At 48.1% G+C, this 19,999-nt stretch overlaps 1 protein-coding gene across 1 annotated transcript in view; it reads right to left on the bottom strand.

The window, feature by feature from the left end:
* Nucleotides 1-7,066: 7,066 nt before the first annotated feature.
* Nucleotides 7,067-19,999, bottom strand: part of LOC118371710 (forkhead box protein O6-like) — a 73,646-nt gene continuing 60,713 nt past the window's right edge. The window contains exon 2 of the mRNA XM_052470148.1: nt 7,067-14,596. Within this exon, the coding sequence (XP_052326108.1) occupies nt 12,755-14,596 (1,842 nt within the window). The 3' untranslated portion in view covers nt 7,067-12,754. The remainder of the gene's footprint in view (nt 14,597-19,999) is intronic.

Below are 19,999 nucleotides of genomic sequence, written 5' to 3'. Positions count from 1 at the left end.
TAACCCCATAACACAACACTACTCAGTCCCTCTCAGCTTCCATTAAGCCTAACCCCATAAGACAACACTACTCAGTCCCTCTCAGCTTCCTTTAACCCTAACCTCATAAGACAACACTACTCAGTCCCACTCAGCTTCCTTTAACCCTAACCCCATAACACAACACTACTAAGTCCCACTCAGCTTCCTTTAACCCTAACCCCATAACACAACACTACTCAGTCCCTCTCAGTGGTCCTTCTGTGGCTCAGTTGGTAGAGCATGGCGCTTGTAACGCCAGGGTAGTGGGTTCGATTCCCGGGACCACTCATATGTAGAATGTATGCACACATGACTGTAAGTCGCTTTGGATAAAAGCGTCAGCTAAATGGCATATATATTTAAGCCTAACCCCATAACACAACACTACTCAGTCCCTCTCAGCTTCCATTAAGCCTAACCCCATAACACAACACTACTCAGTCCCTCTCAGCTTCCTTTAACCCTAACCCCATAAGACAACACTACTCAGTCCCTCTCAGCTTCCTTTAACCCTAACCCCATAACACAACACTACTCAGTCCCTCTCAGCTTCCTTTAACCCTAACCCCATAAGACAACACTACTCAGTCCCTCTCAGCTTCCTTTAACCCTAACCCCATAAGACAACACTACTCAGTCCCTCTCAGCTTCCTTTAACCCTAACCCCATAAGACAACACTACTCAGTCCCTCTCAGCTTCCTTTAACCCTAACCCCATAAGACAACACTACTCAGTCCCTCTCAGCTTCCTTTAACCCTAACCCCATAAGACAACACTACTCAGTCCCTCTCAGCTTCCTTTAACCCTAACCCCATAAGACAACACTACTCAGTCCCTCTCAGCTTCCTTTAACCCTAACCCCATAAGACAACACTACTCAGTCCCTCTCAGCTTCCTTTAACCCTAACCCCATAAGACAACACTACTCAGTCCCTCTCAGCTTCCTTTAACCCTAACCTCATAAGACAACACTACTCAGTCCCTCTCAGCTTCCTTTAACCCTAACCTCATAACACAACACTAATCAGTCCCTCTCAGCTTCCTTTAACCCTAACCCCATAAGACAACACTACTCAGTCCCTCTCAGCTTCCTTTAACCCTAACCCCATAACACAACACTACTCAGTCCCTCTCAGCTTCCTTTAACCCTAACCCCATAAGACAACACTACTCAGTCCCACTCAGCTTCCTTTAACCCTAACCCCATAACACAACACTACTAAGTCCCACTCAGCTTCCTTTAACCCTAACCCCATAACACAACACTACTCAGTCCCTCTCAGTGGTCCTTCTGTGGCTCAGTTGGTAGAGCATGGCGCTTGTAACGCCAGGGTAGTGGGTTCGATTCCCGGGACCACTCATATGTAGAATGTATGCACACATGACTGTAAGTCGCTTTGGATGAAAGCGTCAGCTAAATGGCATATATATTTAAGCCTAACCCCATAACACAACACTACTCAGTCCCTCTCAGCTTCCATTAAGCCTAACCGCATAACACAACACTACTCAGTCCCTCTCAGCTTCCATTAAGCCTAACCCCATAAGACAACACTACTCAGTCCCTCTCAGCTTCCTTTAACCCTAACCCCATAACACAACACTACTCAGTCCCTCTCAGCTTCCTTTAACCCTAACCCCATAAGACAACACTACTCAGTCCCACTCAGCTTCCTTTAACCCTAACCCCATAACACAACACTACTAAGTCCCACTCAGCTTCCTTTAACCCTAACCCCACAACACTACTCAGTCCCTCTCAGTGGTCCTTCTGTGGCTCAGTTGGTAGAGCATGGCGCTTGTAACGCCAGGGTAGTGGGTTCGATTCCCGGGACCACTCATATGTAGAATGTATGCACACATGACTGTAAGTCGCTTTGGATAAAAGCGTCAGCTAAATGGCATATATATTTAAGCCTAACCCCACAACACTACTCAGTCCCTCTCAGCTTCCATTAAGCCTAACCCCATAACACAACACTACTCAGTCCCTCTCAGCTTCCATTAAGCCTAACCCCATAAGACAACACTACTCAGTCCCTCTCAGCTTCCTTTAACCCTAACCCCATAACACAACACTACTCAGTCCCTCTCAGCTTCCTTTAACCCTGACAACACTACTCAGTCCCTCTCAGCTTCCTTTAACCCTAACCCCATAAGACAACACTACTCAGTCCCTCTCAGCTTCCTTTAACCCTAACCCCATAAGACAACACTACTCAGTCCCTCTCAGCTTCCTTTAACCCTAACCCCATAAGACAACACTACTCAGTCCCTCTCAGCTTCCTTTAACCCTAACCCCATAAGACAACACTACTCAGTCCCTCTCAGCTTCCTTTAACCCTAACCCCATAAGACAACACTACTCAGTCCCTCTCAGCTTCCTTTAACCCTAACCCCATAAGACAACACTACTCAGTCCCTCTCAGCTTCCTTTAACCCTAACCCCATAAGACAACACTACTCAGTCCCTCTCAGCTTCCTTTAACCCTAACCTCTTAAGACAACACTACTCAGTCCCTCTCAGCTTCCTTTAACCCTAACCTCATAACACAACACTAATCAGTCCCTCTCAGCTTCCTTTAACCCTAACCCCATAAGACAACACTACTCAGTCCCTCTCAGCTTCCTTTAACCCTAACCTCATAAGACAACACTACTCAGTCCCTCTCAGCTTCCTTTAACCCTAACCTCATAACACAAGACTACTCAGTCCCTCTCAGCTTCCTTTAAGCCTAACCTCATAACACAACACTACTCAGTCCCTCTCAGCTTCCTTTAACCCTAACTTCATAACACAACACTACTCAGTCCCTCTCAGCTTCCTTTAACCCTAACCCCATAAGACAACACTACTCAGTCCCTCTCAGCTTCCTTTAACCCTAACCCCATAAGACAACACTACTCAGTCCCTCTCAGCTTCCTTTAACCCTAACCCCATAAGACAACACTACTCAGTCCCTCTCAGCTTCCTTTAACCCTAACCCCATAAGACAACACTACTCAGTCCCTCTCAGCTTCCTTTAACCCTAACCCCATAAGACAACACTACTCAGTCCCTCTCAGCTTCCTTTAACCCTAACCCCATAAGACAACACTACTCAGTCCCTCTCAGCTTCCTTTAACCCTAACCCCATAAGACAACACTACTCAGTCCCTCTCAGCTTCCTTTAACCCTAACCCCATAAGACAACACTACTCAGTCCCTCTCAGCTTCCTTTAACCCTAACCCCATAAGACAACACTACTCAGTCCCTCTCAGCTTCCTTTAACCCTAACCCCATAAGACAACACTACTCAGTCCCTCTCAGCTTCCTTTAACCCTAACTCCATAAGACAACACTACTCAGTCCCTCTCAGCTTCCTTTAACCCTAACCCCATAAGACAACACTACTCAGTCCCTCTCAGCTTCCTTTAACCCTAACCCCATAAGACAACACTACTCAGTCCCTCTCAGCTTCCTTTAACCCTAACCCCATAAGACAACACTACTCAGTCCCTCTCAGCTTCCTTTAACCCTAACCCCATAAGACAACACTACTCAGTCCCTCTCAGCTTCCTTTAACCCTAACCTCATAAGACAACACTACTCAGTCCCTCTCAGCTTCCTTTAACCCTAACCTCATAACACAACACTAATCAGTCCCTCTCAGCTTCCTTTAACCCTAACCCCATAAGACAACACTACTCAGTCCCTCTCAGCTTCCTTTAACCCTAACCTCATAAGACAACACTACTCAGTCCCTCTCAGCTTCCTTTAACCCTAACCTCATAACACAAGACTACTCAGTCCCTCTCAGCTTCCTTTAAGCCTAACCTCATAACACAACACTACTCAGTCCCTCTCAGCTTCCTTTAACCCTAACTTCATAACACAACACTACTCAGTCCCTCTCAGCTTCCTTTAACCCTAACCCCATAAGACAACACTACTCAGTCCCTCTCAGCTTCCTTTAACCCTAACCCCATAAGACAACACTACTCAGTCCCTCTCAGCTTCCTTTAACCCTAACCCCATAAGACAACACTACTCAGTCCCTCTCAGCTTCCTTTAACCCTAACCCCATAAGACAACACTACTCAGTCCCTCTCAGCTTCCTTTAACCCTAACCCCATAAGACAACACTACTCAGTCCCTCTCAGCTTCCTTTAACCCTAACCTCATAAGACAACACTACTCAGTCCCTCTCAGCTTCCTTTAACCCTAACCTCATAACACAACACTAATCAGTCCCTCTCAGCTTCCTTTAACCCTAACCCCATAAGACAACACTACTCAGTCCCTCTCAGCTTCCTTTAACCCTAACCTCATAAGACAACACTACTCAGTCCCTCTCAGCGTCCTTTAACCCTAACCTCATAACACAAGACTACTCAGTCCCTCTCAGCTTCCTTTAAGCCTAACCTCATAACACAACACTACTCAGTCCCTCTCAGCTTCCTTTAACCCTAACTTCATAACACAACACTACTCAGTCCCTCTCAGCTTCCTTTAACCCTAACCCCATAAGACAACACTACTCAGTCCCTCTCAGCTTCCTTTAACCCTAACCCCATAAGACAACACTACTCAGTCCCTCTCAGCTTCCTTTAACCCTAACCCCATAAGACAACACTACTCAGTCCCTCTCAGCTTCCTTTAACCCTAACCCCATAAGACAACACTACTCAGTCCCTCTCAGCTTCCTTTAACCCTAACCCCATAAGACAACACTACTCAGTCCCTCTCAGCTTCCTTTAACCCTAACCCCATAAGACAACACTACTCAGTCCCTCTCAGCTTCCTTTAACCCTAACCCCATAAGACAACACTACTCAGTCCCTATCAGCTTCCTTTAACCCTAACCCCATAAGACAACACTACTCAGTCCCTCTCAGCTTCCTTTAACCCTAACCTCATAAGACAACACTACTCAGTCCCTCTCAGCTTCCTTTAACCCTAACCTCATAAGACAACACTACTCAGTCCCTCTCAGCTTCCTTTAACCCTAACCTCATAACACAAGACTACTCAGTCCCTCTCAGCTTCCTTTAAGCCTAACCTCATAACACAACACTACTCAGTCCCTCTCAGCTTCCTTTAACCCTAACTTCATAACACAACACTACTCAGTCCCTCTCAGCTTCCTTTTACCCTAACCCCATAAGACAACACTACTCAGTCCCTCTCTGGTCTCTGTCTCCTCTCAACACTCCAGCCATTGATTCCCAGTCATACAGTAACATAGGGCCTCATCCATAGTCTGTACTCCTCCCTCGCTGGGCATATGACTGCTGTGAATAGCCTGGGATTTTGCCTAGGGCCTCATGTCTCCTCCCTGCAGACTGGATCCTCTGGAGAACCGGGTGACTGCAGATCACAGCTGCTCCGAGCTGCAGGAGGTCCCTCTTTCCTCTCTAGTCCCCTAGTAGAGCCCCCTCCTTACCACTATTCTCTTGATATCCTCTATCCTCTATTGTCAGATACCCCCTCTCTCCTCCTTCGTGTTCACCCTAGTTCCACCTAGACAACTGTGGGTAATGTGGCCTGTCTCTGCTCTCCCTCTATCCTCCCCCAGTCTCCTTTCTTTCATCCGCCTAGCCCTACCCAGACAGCATTGTGGTCCAGGTATAGGACTGTCCTCTCTGTTAGTAGGACCCCCTCCCTGCCTCAGATCTGCCCAGGCAGGAGTCCACGGGCTGAGGTAGAAAGGGAACAGAGAGAGTGCATCACTAGGACATGGTGACCTGGGGCAAACAGCCCACAGAGGCATGTCTCCTTTTCTGTCTATTTCTATCAGCCTCTCTCTCTTTTTCCAACTACACTGACAGTAATTGAAATTGCTGTGAAATATAGATGAATACAGTGAGTGAAGGCTGATCTCTCTCTCTCCTTCTCTCTCTCTCTCTCTCTCATCACGCAGTAGACAGGTTAGGCCAATAGCACGCTCACACACTGGGGGGTCTCAGGTAGGTTGTAGTCAGGCCAGAGGCTAGGGCCCCCCTGCTGGGCTTCGGAAGGGCTGTGTGTGTACTGTCTGTGTGTGGACGGGGCTGTGGACGGGGACACACTGTCTGTCTGGTCTGCCTGACAGTGTTCACCCTGGCTGGGGGGTGAAGCTCAAGGTTACTAGACCTGCAGGGGATCGCTAAACCTGCAGGGGATCGCTCAGCTCCAAGAATATGTCTATCTGACTCTCTGAGAGTCAGCACTTTCACACCTCTTAATGGCTGATACACACACACACCACACCTGCTGGCTTGAACCACACACAAATCTCGTTTAGTCAGTGTTTTATTGTGTACGTGAGCTAATATGCTTGTGTGCGTGTGTGTTTATGGATGTTATGAGAGTTTATCCCACTGAAAGTCACCTCTAATAGCCATTTTACTCCCACGCTCTCACATATCCCTCCATTTCTCTTACTCCCTACTGGCTCACTCCCCCACAAACACACCAAGAAACCTACTCTACTGCTGTGATGTGTTCCTGATCTGGCCCGGATTTACAGCTATAGTATGCTTGTAATGACAGGGGGTGTACTGCCAGGGTTGGCTGGCACATCTAACGCACAGCAGCATGTCTATGAAGCTAGGCACACACACACAAACACATAGACACACAGAAACACAAACACACAAACACACACAAAAAACACACCAAAACCCACTCACAAATTAATGAACGAGTGGATACACACTCACGCAGACACACAGGCAGGCTTACACGTGCACACACACACACACAAATAAACAGGCACAAAACAACTCTATGTTCTGTTTTGTTTTATTATTTTATAGTCACAGATGATCAGACACATCGTTTTAGAAAAGAAATTGATATTTTGCTTGTCAAAAAAAATTATAATACAATTTTCTCCAATATAGATTATGTACAGAATGAGATTGTAATAGAAGCATCCTCATGTCTCTGTAATAAAGATGATGAGGGACTGAGGGGGGCCAAAGGGCCACAGCACAGAACCCATCCTCTCTACCAATAAATATAAACTGTATATATGTATGTGTGTGTGTGTGTGTGTGTGTGTGTGTGTGTGTGTGTGTGTGTGTGTGTGTGTGTGTGTGTGTGTGTGTGTGTGTGTGTGTGTGTGTGTGTGTGTGTGTGTGTGTGTGTGTGTGTGTGTGTGTGTGTGTGTGTGTGTGTGTGTATACAGTACACTACCGGTCAAAGGTTTTAGAACACCTACTCATTCAAGGGTTTTTCTTTACTTTTCCTATTTTCTACATTGTACAATAATAGTGAAGACATCAAAACTATGAAATAACACATATGGAATAATGTAGTAACCAAAAAAGTGTTAAACAAATCTAAATATATTTGAAATTCTTCAAATAGCTATCCTTTGCCTTGATGACAGCTTTGAACACTCTTAGCATTCTCTCAACCAGCTTCATGAGGTAGTCACCTGGAATGCATTTCAATTAACAGATGCCCTTCTTAATAGTTCATTTGTGGAATTTCTTTCCTTCTTAATGCGTTTGAGCCAATCAGTTGTGTTGTGACAAGGTAGGGGGATATACAAAAGATAGCCCTATTTGGTAAAAGATAAAGTCCATATTATCGTAAGGACAGCTCAAATTAGCAAAGAGAAACAACAGCACATCATTACTTTAAAACACGAAGGTCAGTCAATTCGGAACATTTAAAGCACTTTGAAAGTTTCTTCACGTGCAGTCACAAAAACTATAAAGCGCTATGATGAAACTGGCTCTCATGAGCACCGCAACAGGAAAGGGAGACCCAGAGTTACCTCTGCTGCAGAGGATAAGTTAATTATAGTTACCAGCCTCAGAAATTGCAGCCCAAATAAATTCTTCACAGAGTTCAAGTAACAGACACATCAACTGTTCAGAGGAGACTGTGTGAATCAGGCTCTCATGGTCGAATTGCTGCAAAGAAACCACTACTAAAGGACACCAATAATAAGAAGAGACTTGCTTCGGCCAAGAAACACGAGCAATGGACATTTGACTGGTGGAAATTGGTCCGTTGGTCTGGATTCAAATTGTAGATTTTTGGTTCTAACCGCCGTGTCTTTGTGAGATGCGATGTGGGTGAACAGATTATCTCCTCATGTGTATTTCCCACCGTGAAGCATGGAGGAGGAGGTGTTATGGTGTGGGGGTGCTTTGCTGGTGACACTGTCTCTGATGTATTTTGAATTTAAGGCACACTTAACCTGCATGGCTACCACAGCACTCTACAGCGATACACCATCCAATCTGGTTTTGGCTTAGTGGGACTATCATTAGTTTTTCCACTTGACAATGACCCAACACACCTCCAGGCTGTGTCAGGGCTATTTGACCAAGAAGAAGAGTGATGAAGTGCTGCATCAGATGATCTGGCCTCAACAATCACCCGACCTCAACCCAATTGAGATGGTTTGGGATGAGTCGCACCGCAGAGTGAAGCCAACAAGTGCTCACCATATGTGGGAACTCCTTCAAGACTGTGGGAAAAGCATTCCAGGTGAAGCTGGATGAGAGAATGCCAAGAGTGTGCAAAGCTGTCATCATGGCAAAGGGTGGCTAGTTGAAGAATCTCAAATATAAAATATATTTTGATTTGTTTAACCTTTTTATGGTTACTACATGATTCCATATGTGTTATTTCATCGTTTTTATGTCTTCACTATTATTCTACAATGTAGAAAATTGTAAAAATAAAGAAAAACCCTTGGATGAGCAGGTGTTTTAAAACTTTTTGACATTTGGCCTCACCAGGCATGAAGGAGACCAGGACAAGTGATATTACAGGGCAATGTATTTCCATCATCAGTTCTGTACATCATCTTGTACATCATCATGTGTGCTTCACACACCCACACACACAACTCAACACACAAGCAAGCGCACACTGGGGCCAGATACGAAATTACAGTCGAGTTACAACAATAGGCCATCTCAAGTCAAAAAGAAAGAAAGGACGAATGAAAGGAAGAGAAAACCCTGTGAAGATGCCCATCTTTGTTTCTCTTTGATCAGAGCAGAAGCATGGTTATCTGATCAGAGCAGAAGCATGGCTATCTGATCATAGTGTGTTGGTGCCAGCAGAGTAGCACTTGACATTTGGCATGATTCAAATGGCAAGTTCCACAGGAAGCTACTCGGCTGGAAAATATTACTGTCTCACAGTCTGCCTCTCTCTCTCTCTTACTCCTCTCTCTCTCCTTCCCTCTACCTCCCTTCTAGCCTCCCCATATCTCTACCTTTCTCTGCCTCGTTCTCTCCCTGTCCCTCTACCTCCCTTCTAGCCTCTACCCTAAAAATATCTCTCCTTCTCTGCCTCTCAATCCTTCTCTCTCGATCTCGAGCAGGGCAGGTGCTATGAAAAGACTCAAGGACTCTCTCTCTCCCCCTTTAGAATAGAAATGCTGCGAACAAAAAGCACCCTATCAAGACAAAGGACCTCACTGACGATCACAGAACAGAACGACCACAAAAAAAACAGACAACAGCAAAGTAAAGCCAGACCGAGGCAACAGATAGAAATCTGAAGAGAGGAGTGGGGAAGGACTGATCCCAGATCTGTTTGTTTATAGCCAGCCACTCCTATGCTCTTTGTACATTTAACACAATGTGATCTGCGACCAGACTAGAGGAGGACCTTGTTGTTCAAGCACGTTCTTTCCCCTCTCAATGGATGCACATAAACTTAAACTCAAAAAACCTCCCTTGTGCTTTCTGAACGGAGAGAATTATGACCTGGTGCCATGAAGATGAGATGAGAAAACACCACCACTTGGATGAAATAAAAATGATAAATAATTGATCTCTTTAGCCGGTTAATTATTGTTGTTTCCCCTTCATCTAACCTCTGGATGAGAGGATGTGATTAGAAGAAGAGAGACGGAGGGAGGCGAGAGAGAGAGGGACAAAGAGACAGAAAGACAGAGAGCATAAATGATAGAGAAAGAGAGAGAGAGAGAGAGAGAGAGAGAGAGAGAGAGAGAGAGAGAGAGAGAGAGAGAGAGAGAGAGAGAGAGAGAGAGAGAGGGAGAGGAGGAAAGGGCCTGTGAAAGGAAGATAGCAACAAATAATTGTTATCTTGCTGACTGTGTTAATCAGTGTGCCAATTCACTAGTGTAAAACATGTCAGGCTTTAAACTCCAGTGTGAGAGGTGGAATGGAGGAGGGGACAAAGAAGGCTGCACTGAGGTCAAAGGACTGAGGACATCAAGTCCAATAACAGTAACCTAGGGCAGACCTAGGGCACTACTTTTGGCCAGAAGCTTAGGTTTTAGTGCAGTAGGAGATATTGTACCAATTCAGATTTAACTAATGGTTACTGAATACTGATGACTGAGTTGATGTCGTTAGAGGCTCTGTTCAAAATGTGTGCTGTGTAGAGGGAATAGGGTCCAAAATTAGGAGGGCGCCATTTAGGACATACTCTAGACTGCGTAAACTGTTGTGTTGTGTGGTTGGTCAGCTGGAGGAAGCAGCCAGGCTGGGGATGAATGAGAACCCTATTCATGAAGCAGAGCAGGCAGGGAGGATGGGATGCAGGGAGGCACGGAGGATGGGAGGCAGGGAGGATCGGAGGCAGTGAGGATGGGAGGCAGGGAGGATGGGAGGCAGGGATACAGGGAGGATGGGAGGCCGGGAGGATTGGAGGCAGGGAGGATGGGAGGCAGGCAGGCAGACAGGGAGGCAGGGAGACAGGGAGGATGGGAGGCAGACAGGCAGGGAGTATGGGAGGCAGGGATGCAGGGAGGAGGGAGGCAGGGATGCAGGGAGGATATGAGGCAGGGAGGATGGGAGGCAGGGAGGATGGGAGGCAGGGAGGATGGGAGGCAGGGAGGATGGGAGGCAGGGAGGATGGGAGGCAGGGAGGATGGGAGTCAGGGAGGCAGGGAGGATGGGAGGCAGGGAGGCAGTGAGGATGGGAGGCACGAGGATGGGAGGCAGGGAGGATGGGAGGATGGGAGGCAGGGAGGCAGTGAGGCAGAGAGGATGGGAGGCAGGGAGGCAAGGAGGAAGAGAGGATGGGAGGCAAGGAGGCAGAGAGGATGGGAGGATGGGAGGCAGGGAGGATGGGAGGCAGGGAGGATGGGAGGCAGGGAGGCAGAGAGGATGGGAGGATGGGAGGCAGGGAGGATGGGAGGCAGGGAGGATGGGAGGCAGGGAGGATGGGAGGCAGGGAGGCAGGGAGAATGGGAGGATGGGAGGCAGGGAGGATGGGAGGCAGGGAGGAAGGGATGCAGAGAGGATAGGACCTGATCACTCCTTATTTCATTATGGGGAAAGCTACATAAATCCACCAAATGGAGAGGAAGAGGCACAGAGGGAATATTAGCATTTCTTCTTTCCTCCCTCATCCCTCCATCTCTACCTCCTCCGCTATTTAGTGCACAGTGACCTTAATCATCACTTTGGCCAAAACACATTAAGCCTTGACAAAGTCTGTCCGGAGGTGAATGGTGAATGGTGAGAGAGCGAGAAAGAGAGTGTGTGTGTGTGTGTGTGTGTGTGTGTGTGTGTGTGTGTGTGTGTGTGTGTGTGTGTGTGTGTGTGTGTGTGTGTGTGTGTGTGTGTGTGTGTGTGTGTGTGTGTGTGTGTGTGTGTGTGTGTGTGTGTGTGTGTGTGTGTGCGTGTGTGTGTGTGTGTGTGTGTGTGTGTGTCCGGATGGAGGTGAATGGGAGGGGGGAGCAACACATTAAATTTGCAATAGTGATGCATCACCATCGAATTACTCCAACAGATTAAAGAGGAGATTGTGCACTTAACTAGTTGGTGATGAAGGCTGTCTGATGGATGTCTGTCCTCCTGGACCACACTGGGGCACACAACAACCAAACAACCTTATCCTCAATCTATCCTCTATGTATCCTCCATCCATTTTTCTCCATCCATCTATTGTGGGTGACACCACCAGGGAGATGGAGAACTCCTGACCTTAATCCATCCCTCCATCCCTCCATCCCTCTATCCCTGCCTCTTTTCATCCCTCTATCCCTGCCTCTTTTCATCCCTCCATCATTGAGGAAGAAGGAGAATTTGCACTGACCGTGGTGCAGCCAACCCCCTCTTCCTACTCTGCATCCATCCCTCCTTCCATCCACCCGACCTCCCTACTTTCCAACCAGTATGCAAAACATTCTGAAAAGCACCCGCATCTCAACCTGCTGAACCCATTTATTTATGCAGTTCTTTGATCCTGTTCTCAAGTAAGATACCGCCTCTCTCTTTTTTATAAGAAGAGATGGATAATAAAGGGGTTTGCATAAATTCAACTTAAGCCAACAGAGACTGACTTTCCCCTGGTCTTTGTTATACTGCATCTGTTTTGAAAGCGACGGATGTAAAGTGCTTGAGAGCTTATGGATGGCCAAGAAATGATTGATAAAGTAGAGCAGACAAACTGAAGGACATGAACCAGGGGGATAGCACAGAGCTGGGAGGGTGCTGTGGCACCACTAGAGTGTAGAAGGAATGAGAAAGAGAACACAGAGAGAGGGAGAGAAAGGGATAGAATGAACAAAGAGAGAGGAAGAGAAAGAATGAGAGAACATAGATTGTACAGTTAAAGGGACCCTCAGGAAACAACATGACAAGACACATTCAGTTATTTTGTCTTGGAGCATTAAGCATCACAGTCAATCAGTCAGTCCAAGGGTACGCTCCGACCCTGATCCCTAACCTCTGACCTCTGCAGCTCGGCCTTGTGGGTAAAAGCCTTTCTGCTGTGTCCTGATTGGTCCTTGGGCTTCCCTGACCAATCCCCTTCACCCAGGCACCCAGTTCTGGCTGTGATGTCCCTGCGGCGCTCCGGCGAAAGCGGCTATGCTCATGCCCATGCCCACACCTTGAGACAGGGAGCCGTCAAAGTTGAAGTCCATCCCCATCCCCTCTGTGTCCATGAAGTCATTGAGGTGGATGGACTCCACGTCACAGTCTAGGCTGCTGGGGAGAATGTCTACGTTTACATCCAGGTCTGGAGCCATGCGGCTGGGGTGGTGAGTGCTGTGGTGGGGGTGGCCCTGGTAGTTCTGGGTGGGGTGGAGAGTGTGGTGGTAGTAGCCATGCCAGGAGTCAGTCATAGTTATACCCTGGTGGTAGGTGGTACCGGGGTAGGGCTGGTGGCGAGGGTGGGGGTGAGGTGCCGGGGCGGAGGCCAGGCGGAGGCAGGGGTCCTGGGGTATGTCGAGAACAGAGGCAGGGTTGGAGGGAAGGGACGAGGGGTTGGGGGTGGGGAGGTGGGGGGCGAGGGGGCCATAGTGGCTAGGAGTTGGGGTGGGGGTTTTGAGGCTGTAGGGCTGCAGGATGTCTGTGTTGACTCTGGGAGAAAGAGCCTGGAGGGCTGGAGGTCTGGGTCCACCCTGGAGGTGACCGTGGAGGTGACCCTGGTTGGACTGGTGAGTGTGGTCATGGCTTGTGTTCAGTTTGTGGTTGTGACTCTGGTTGTAGTCAGTGGCCGGGCTGAGGTGTTGTTTGTGGCTATGGTTATAGTCCAGGTTGGGTTGACCATGGTTGTGGAGGCCATTCTGATGATGACCGCTGGGGTTCTGGTCATGAACTGAGCCGTGACCATTGTGTGGGCCTGAATTGTGTCCATGCTCGTGGTTATTATGATTATGGTTGCTATGGCTATGATTGTGGCTGCTGCGACTCTGATTGTGAACCCCGTTGGTTACATGGGACAGCAGCGTGTGTGACTCCCCTCCTTGCCCTCCCAGTGTGACCATGTCCTTACTGCAGTACTGAGGACCTCCAGGCCCTCCGGTCAGCAGGCTCTGCAGTGCATTGTTCTCTGAGTAGGCCCTCAGGGGGCGCTGGAAGCTGGCTCGCTTGTTCTCCTGAATGGTCTGCATGGGCATGGGGGCATGGAGCTGCAGCATGGCCAGGGGCGGCTGCCCGTAGACGGGGCCGCAGTAGGAGCCTTCCCCCTTGGGGCCGGTGCCGTAGGGGCTGGGGTAGCCATTACGAGGCTGGGTTTGGTGGTTCTGGGGGTGGGGGTAGCCCTCTTCCAGGCTGATAGCCCCAGTCAGGTCAGTGAGTTGGGGCAGCTCCAAGGAGGTTCCTGGGCAGTGCCCCCCAGTGCCCAGGGCAGGGGAGCGAGTTGCGGTAGGGCTAGGATAGAGGCGGGGGGAGGTGGAGCAGGAAAGGCCTCCTTCCTCTGGCTCATCTGGCTCAGCCTCGGCCAGGATGGGAGAAAGGCAGCCACTAAGTGTCGAAGCCGAAGAGGAGGTCCGGGAGTGGAGATCCGTCCAGGCATCGTACTCCTCTCCTCCCACCCCTGCTCCGCCCTTCCCTGCAGGACTACCATGCTCCGGAGACCCCTGATGCATCCCCGGTCGAGCCCCGTGACCCAGGCCATAACCCTGCCGCCTGCCCCGACCAACAGCTCCACTGCCAGCTCCGGCTCCAGGCCTCTTACCCCTGGCCCGTCCTTTACTCTTCAGGTACTTGGTGCCGTTGGGGCAGTCAATTGTGGTGGCGCGTCGTCGCGGTCCCTTCCCCATCTTCCCTCCCTCTGGGTTCAGCATCCACCAGGAACTCTTCCCTGTCCCCTCATTCTGGACACGGACAAACCGAGTGTGGAGAGACAGGTTGTGGCGGATGGAGTTCTAGAGCAGAGATAGATGGGAAGGAGAGAAAGGGAGAGAGAGGGAAAGAGAGAGAGATAGGGAGAGAGGGAAAAAGAGAGATAAACAGAAACACCCAAGAGAACATTTAGGGTCAAATAATCACTTGTTTTAAACACACAATCATTTGAAATCAACACCAAACTATTTCACCTGAGAGAGGGAGAGATAAAAAGAGAAAGATGGAGGAGAGACTAAGGAGGGCGAAGCGCCTCAGAGCTACAGTCAATCGATACCTCTCCTCTCCCCTCTTCTCCTCTCCTCTCCCCTTTTCTCTTCTCTTCTCCTCTCCTTTACCCCCTTCTCTTCTCCTCTCCACTCCTTTCCCTTCTTCTCCTCTCCTCTCCACTACTCTCATCTCTTCTCGACTCCTCTCCACTCCTTTCCCTTCTTCTCCTCTCCTCTCCTCTCCACTACTCTCATCTCTTCTCGACTCCTCTCCACTCCTTTCCCTTCTTCTCCTCTCCTTCCCTTCTTCTCTTCCTCCTCTCCCTCCTCCCTCTCCTCTCCTCTCCACTACTTCTTCTTCTCCTCTCCACTCCTTTCCCTCCTTTCCCTTCTTCTCCTCTCCTCTCCACTCCTTTCCCTTCTTCTCCTCTCCTCTCCCACTCTCCTTTCCCTTCTTCTCCTCTCCTCTCCACTACTCTCATCTCTTCTCGACTCCTCTCCACTCCTTTCCCTTCTTCTCCTCTCCTCTCCACTCCTCTCCTTTCCCTTCTTCTCCTCTCCTCTCCACTCCTTTCCCTTCTTCTCCTCTCCTCTCCACTACTCTCATCTCTTCTCGACTCCTCTCCACTCCTTTCCCTTCTTCTCCTCTCCTCTCCACTACTCTCATCTCTTCTCGACTCCTCTCCACTCCTTTCCCTTCTTCTCCTCTCCTCTCCACTACTCTCATCTCTTCTCGACTCCTCTCCACTCCTTTCCCTTCTTCTCCTCTCCCTCTCCACTACTCTCATCTCTTCTCGACTCCTCTCCCTCCTTTCCCTTCTTCTCCTCTCCTCTCCACTACTCTCATCTCTTCTCGACTCCTCTCCACTCCTTTCCCTTCTTCTCCTCTCTCTCCTCTCCACTCCTTTCCCTTCTTCTCCTCTCCTCTCCACTACTCTCATCTCTTCTCGACTCCTCTCCACTCCTTTCCCTTCTTCTCCTCTCCTCTCCACTACTCTCATCTCTTATCGACTCCTCTCCACTCCTTTCCCTTCTTCTCCCCTCTCCTCTCCACTCCTTTCCCTTCTTCTCCTCTCCTCTCCACTCCTTTCCCTTCTTCTCCTCTCCTCTCCACTCCTTTCCCTTCTTCTCCTCTCCTCTCCACTCCTTTCCCTTCTTCTCCTCTCCTCTCCACTCCTTTCCCTTCTTCTCCTCTCCTCTCCCTCCTTTCCCTTCTTCTCCTCTCCTCTCCACCCCCCTTCTCTTCTCCTCTCCACTCCTTTCCCTTCTTCTCCTCTCCTCTCCTCCTTTCCCTTCTTCTCCTCTCCACTCCTTTCCCTTCTTCTCCTCTCCTCTCCACTCCTTTCCCTTCTTCTCCTCTCCACTCCTTTCCCTTCTTCTCCTCTCTCCTCTCCTTCTCCTCCTTTCCCTTCTTCTCCTCTCCACTCCTTTCCCTTCTTCTCCTCTCCTCTCCACTCCTTTCCCTTCTTCCTTCTCCTCTCCTCTCCCCCCTTCTCTTCTCCTCTCCACTCCTTTCCCTTCTTCTCCTCTCCACTCCTTTCCCTTCTTCTCCTCTCCTCTCCACTCCTTTCCCCTTCTTCTCCTCTCCACTCCTTTCCCTTCTTCTCCTCTCCTCTCCACTCCTTTCCCTTCTTCTCCTTTCCACTCCTTTCCTTTCCCTTCTTCTCCTCTCCTCTCCACTCCTTTCCCTTCTTCTCCTCTCCACTCCTTTCCCTTCTTCTCCTCTCCTCTCCACTCCTTTCCCTTCTTCTCCTCTCCTCTCCCCCTTCTCTTCTCCTCTCCACTCCTTTCCCTTCTCTCTCCTCTCCACTCCTTTCCCTTCTTCTCCTCTCCTCTCCACTCCTTTCCCTTCTTCTCCTCTCCACTCCTTTCCCTTCTTCTCCTCTCTCCTCTCCTTCTCCTTTCCCTTCTCTCTCTCCTCTCCACTCCTTTCCCTTCTTCTCCTCTCCTCTCCACTCCTTTCCCTTCTTCTCCTCTCCTCTCCCCCTTCTCTTCTCCTCTCCACTCCTTTCCCTTCTTCTCCTCTCCTCTCCCCTCCTCTCCTCTCTTCTCCACTCCTCTCCACTCCTCTCGACCCTCTCCTCTCCTTGCCTTTCCCTTCCTCTCCCCTCCCCTCTTTTCCTTTTCCTTCCTCTCCTGTCTGCACACACTCACTCCTGTCTGCACACACTCACACATAATACAGAGGGTTTCAGCCAGAGACTCCATATCAAACTATCACCAAGGTTACAGAAATTAATCACGCGTGGCAACCCAATCACAGACACACTGTATCGATTGCAAGGCCTCCAAATATGAAACACTGAGATCTAGCCAGGAGGCTGAATGAGAGAGAGGGAGACGGGAGAGGGGGGTGTAATTTGGCCGAGAGAATGAAGATCTGGAAGAGTGCCAGAGAGAGGGGGGGGGGAGCGAGAGAGAGAGAGGGGGAGAGAGAGAGAGAGAGAGAGAGAGAGAGAGAGAGGGGAGATGGAGGGGGAGAGGGGGGGGTGGGGTGAAGTCTATTTAAACTCTGTATAAACCATGACCCTATGAATAGTACTAGGGGCAGTGATTATAGCTGTTTGGATATTATGGTAAAGAGAGAGGGAGATGAAGAGCGAGAGAGAAAGAGGGGGAGATGGAGGGGGAGGGAGGGAGAGAGAAAGAGAGAGAGAGAGAGAGAGAGAGAGAGAGAGAGAGAGAGAGAGAGAGAGAGGGAGAGAGTGAGAAAGAGAGAGAGAGAGAGAGAGAGAGAGGGAGAGAGAGAGAGAGAAAGAGAAAGAGAGAGAAAGAGAGAGGGGAGAGAAGAGAGAGGGGGAGAGAGAGAGTGAGAAAGAGAGAGAGAGAGGGGGTGGAGGGAGAGAGAGAGAGAGAGAGAGAGAGAGAGAGAGAGAGAGAGAGAAAGAGATGGAGGGGGAGAGAGAAAGAGAAAGAGAAAGAGTGAGAAAGAGGGGGAGAGAGATTGAGAAAGGAGAGAGAGAGAGAGAAAGAGAGAGAGAGAGAGAGAGAGACAGAGGGGGGGGTGGAGGGGGGGGAGAGAGAGAGAGAGAGAGAGAGAGAGAGAGAGAGAGAGAGAGAGAGAGAGAGAGAGAGAGAGAGAGAGAGAGGATATTCTCTCTTTGTCATTAATACTTTCTTTATCATTACCATAAGCTCTTTGTCAGGGGGACCATATTCTCTTTATCCTTACCATACTCTCTTTATCATTACCATACTCTCTTTATCATTACCATGCTCTCTTTATCATTACCATGCTCTCTTTATCATTACCATACTTTATCATTAGAGACTCTCCATTTTCCTTGGAGGGGAGGGACTCTCATCTAATTTTCAACTTTTTCCCTACTACTGCATTTGTCTGTATCTTTTCTCCTCTCTTCTATCAATCTATTTAAAAAAATATATGTTTTAAGTGAGAAATGTCAGAGTAATAGTAGAGACAATGATTTATTTCAGATTTATTTCTTTCATCACATTCCCAGTGGGTCAGAAGTTTGCATACACTCAATTAGTATTTGGGGGATTGCCTTTAAATTGTTCAACTTTTAAACTCTGTCGGGTATGACCCTATGAAAGCTTCCTACAGTAATTTGGCTGTATATTGGATATTCCTCCTAAAGACAGAGGGAGATGAAACTGAGTCAGAGAAAGTAGGGGGAGATGGAGGGGAGGGACTTTTTCAGTTCTGAAAGAAATCTTCTAGAGCATTGAGGTCATGGATTGAGGTCAGTGATGGCCACTCCAATACCTTGACCTTGTTGTCCTTAAGCCATTTTGCTACAACTTTGGGAGTATGCATTGTGTGAACTTCGGCTTGCAAGCCTCCCCTTTTTCGTCAAAAGATAGCGATGGTCATTATGGCCAGAGGACATAAGACCAGAGGACATTTCTCCAAAAATTACAATCTTTGTCCCCATGTGCAGTTGCAAAACTGTAGATGGTTTTTTTATGCCGGTTTTGTGGTTTCTTCCTGAGCGGGGTTCAGGTCATGTCGATAAGTACTAATTTTACTGTGGATATACAGTGGGGCAAAAAGGTATTTAGTCAGCCACCAATTGAGAAAGTTCTCCCACTTAAAAAGATGATAGAGGCCTGTAATTTTCATCATAGGTACACTTCAACTATGACAGACAAGATGAGATTTTTTTCCCAGAATACCACATTGTAGGATTTGTTAAGAAGAAGAGAGAGAGAGGGGGATTTGCAAATGATGGAGGAAAATAGGGGGAGATGGAGGGGGTCAATAACAAAGTTTATCTCAATACTTTGTTATATACCCTTTGTTTTGAAAGACAGAGGTCAAACGTTTTCTGTAAGTCTTCAAAGGTTTTCATACACTGTTCCCTATTGTTTCTGCAGATCAATTATGCAGACATTTGCACAGTCCTGCACGAAGGACATTTTCTGGCTGACATTTACAGTTTTATTCATGTTTTCAAGTACTGGTGACAACTACTGATTACAATTCTTGTCTCCTCTTATTATCTTTGGTTGAAGCAAAAAACATGGAGGAGAGACAAACAGAGTGAGATTAGGGGGGGAGAAAAAGTGTTTTATCAATGGTGAGCTCAGAGAGAGATGTGATGAATTATAAATAACCAGCAACATGGGCTGTGTAAATAGCTTAGATATTATGTTTCTGCCTCTGGTTAACCTTATTTAGGGGACTAGGTCTACTAGGAAGAGATACAGTATGTGAAGTAAAACATGATTTTTTTTTATCAGCTGTGTTCTAATATGCATACAACACACTACTTACTCCTCACTTCATAACTCAAGTGGCATGAAGTGTGCATATTGGAACAGGCCCTGTATGTCTTAAGCCCTGGGTTAGGTCTCCGAGTGTCTGCTATGTAGCTAATCTACAGCTCTATAGCAGTATTTCAGTTGAAGCCAACCTGGATATCAGCAGTACACTTTTATCGGCAGCACATTTTGAATATGGCTCTGATGAGATCTAAACCAGCCTGCAGGAGAAGCTTCGGCCCACGGATAGAGATTGTCCGAGCTAGTCTGGTACCCACTGTATCTGTGGCCAGCATGTTCTTCAGCTATCCCAAGTAAAGTAGTCTTTATCATTACCATACCTCTTTATCATTACCATACTCCTTTATCATTACCATACTGTCTTTATCATTACCATACTTTCTTTATCATTACCATACTCTCTTTATCATTACCATACTCCAGGTTTATCGTTACCATATCTCTTTATCATTACCATACTCTCTTTAT

This window comes from Oncorhynchus keta, chromosome 19, assembly GCF_023373465.1.
Source record: "Oncorhynchus keta strain PuntledgeMale-10-30-2019 chromosome 19, Oket_V2, whole genome shotgun sequence".
Lineage (NCBI taxonomy): Eukaryota > Metazoa > Chordata > Actinopteri > Salmoniformes > Salmonidae > Oncorhynchus > Oncorhynchus keta.
The sequence above is the reverse complement of the archived record's forward strand: the minus strand, read 5'-3'. Positions and strand labels throughout refer to the sequence as shown.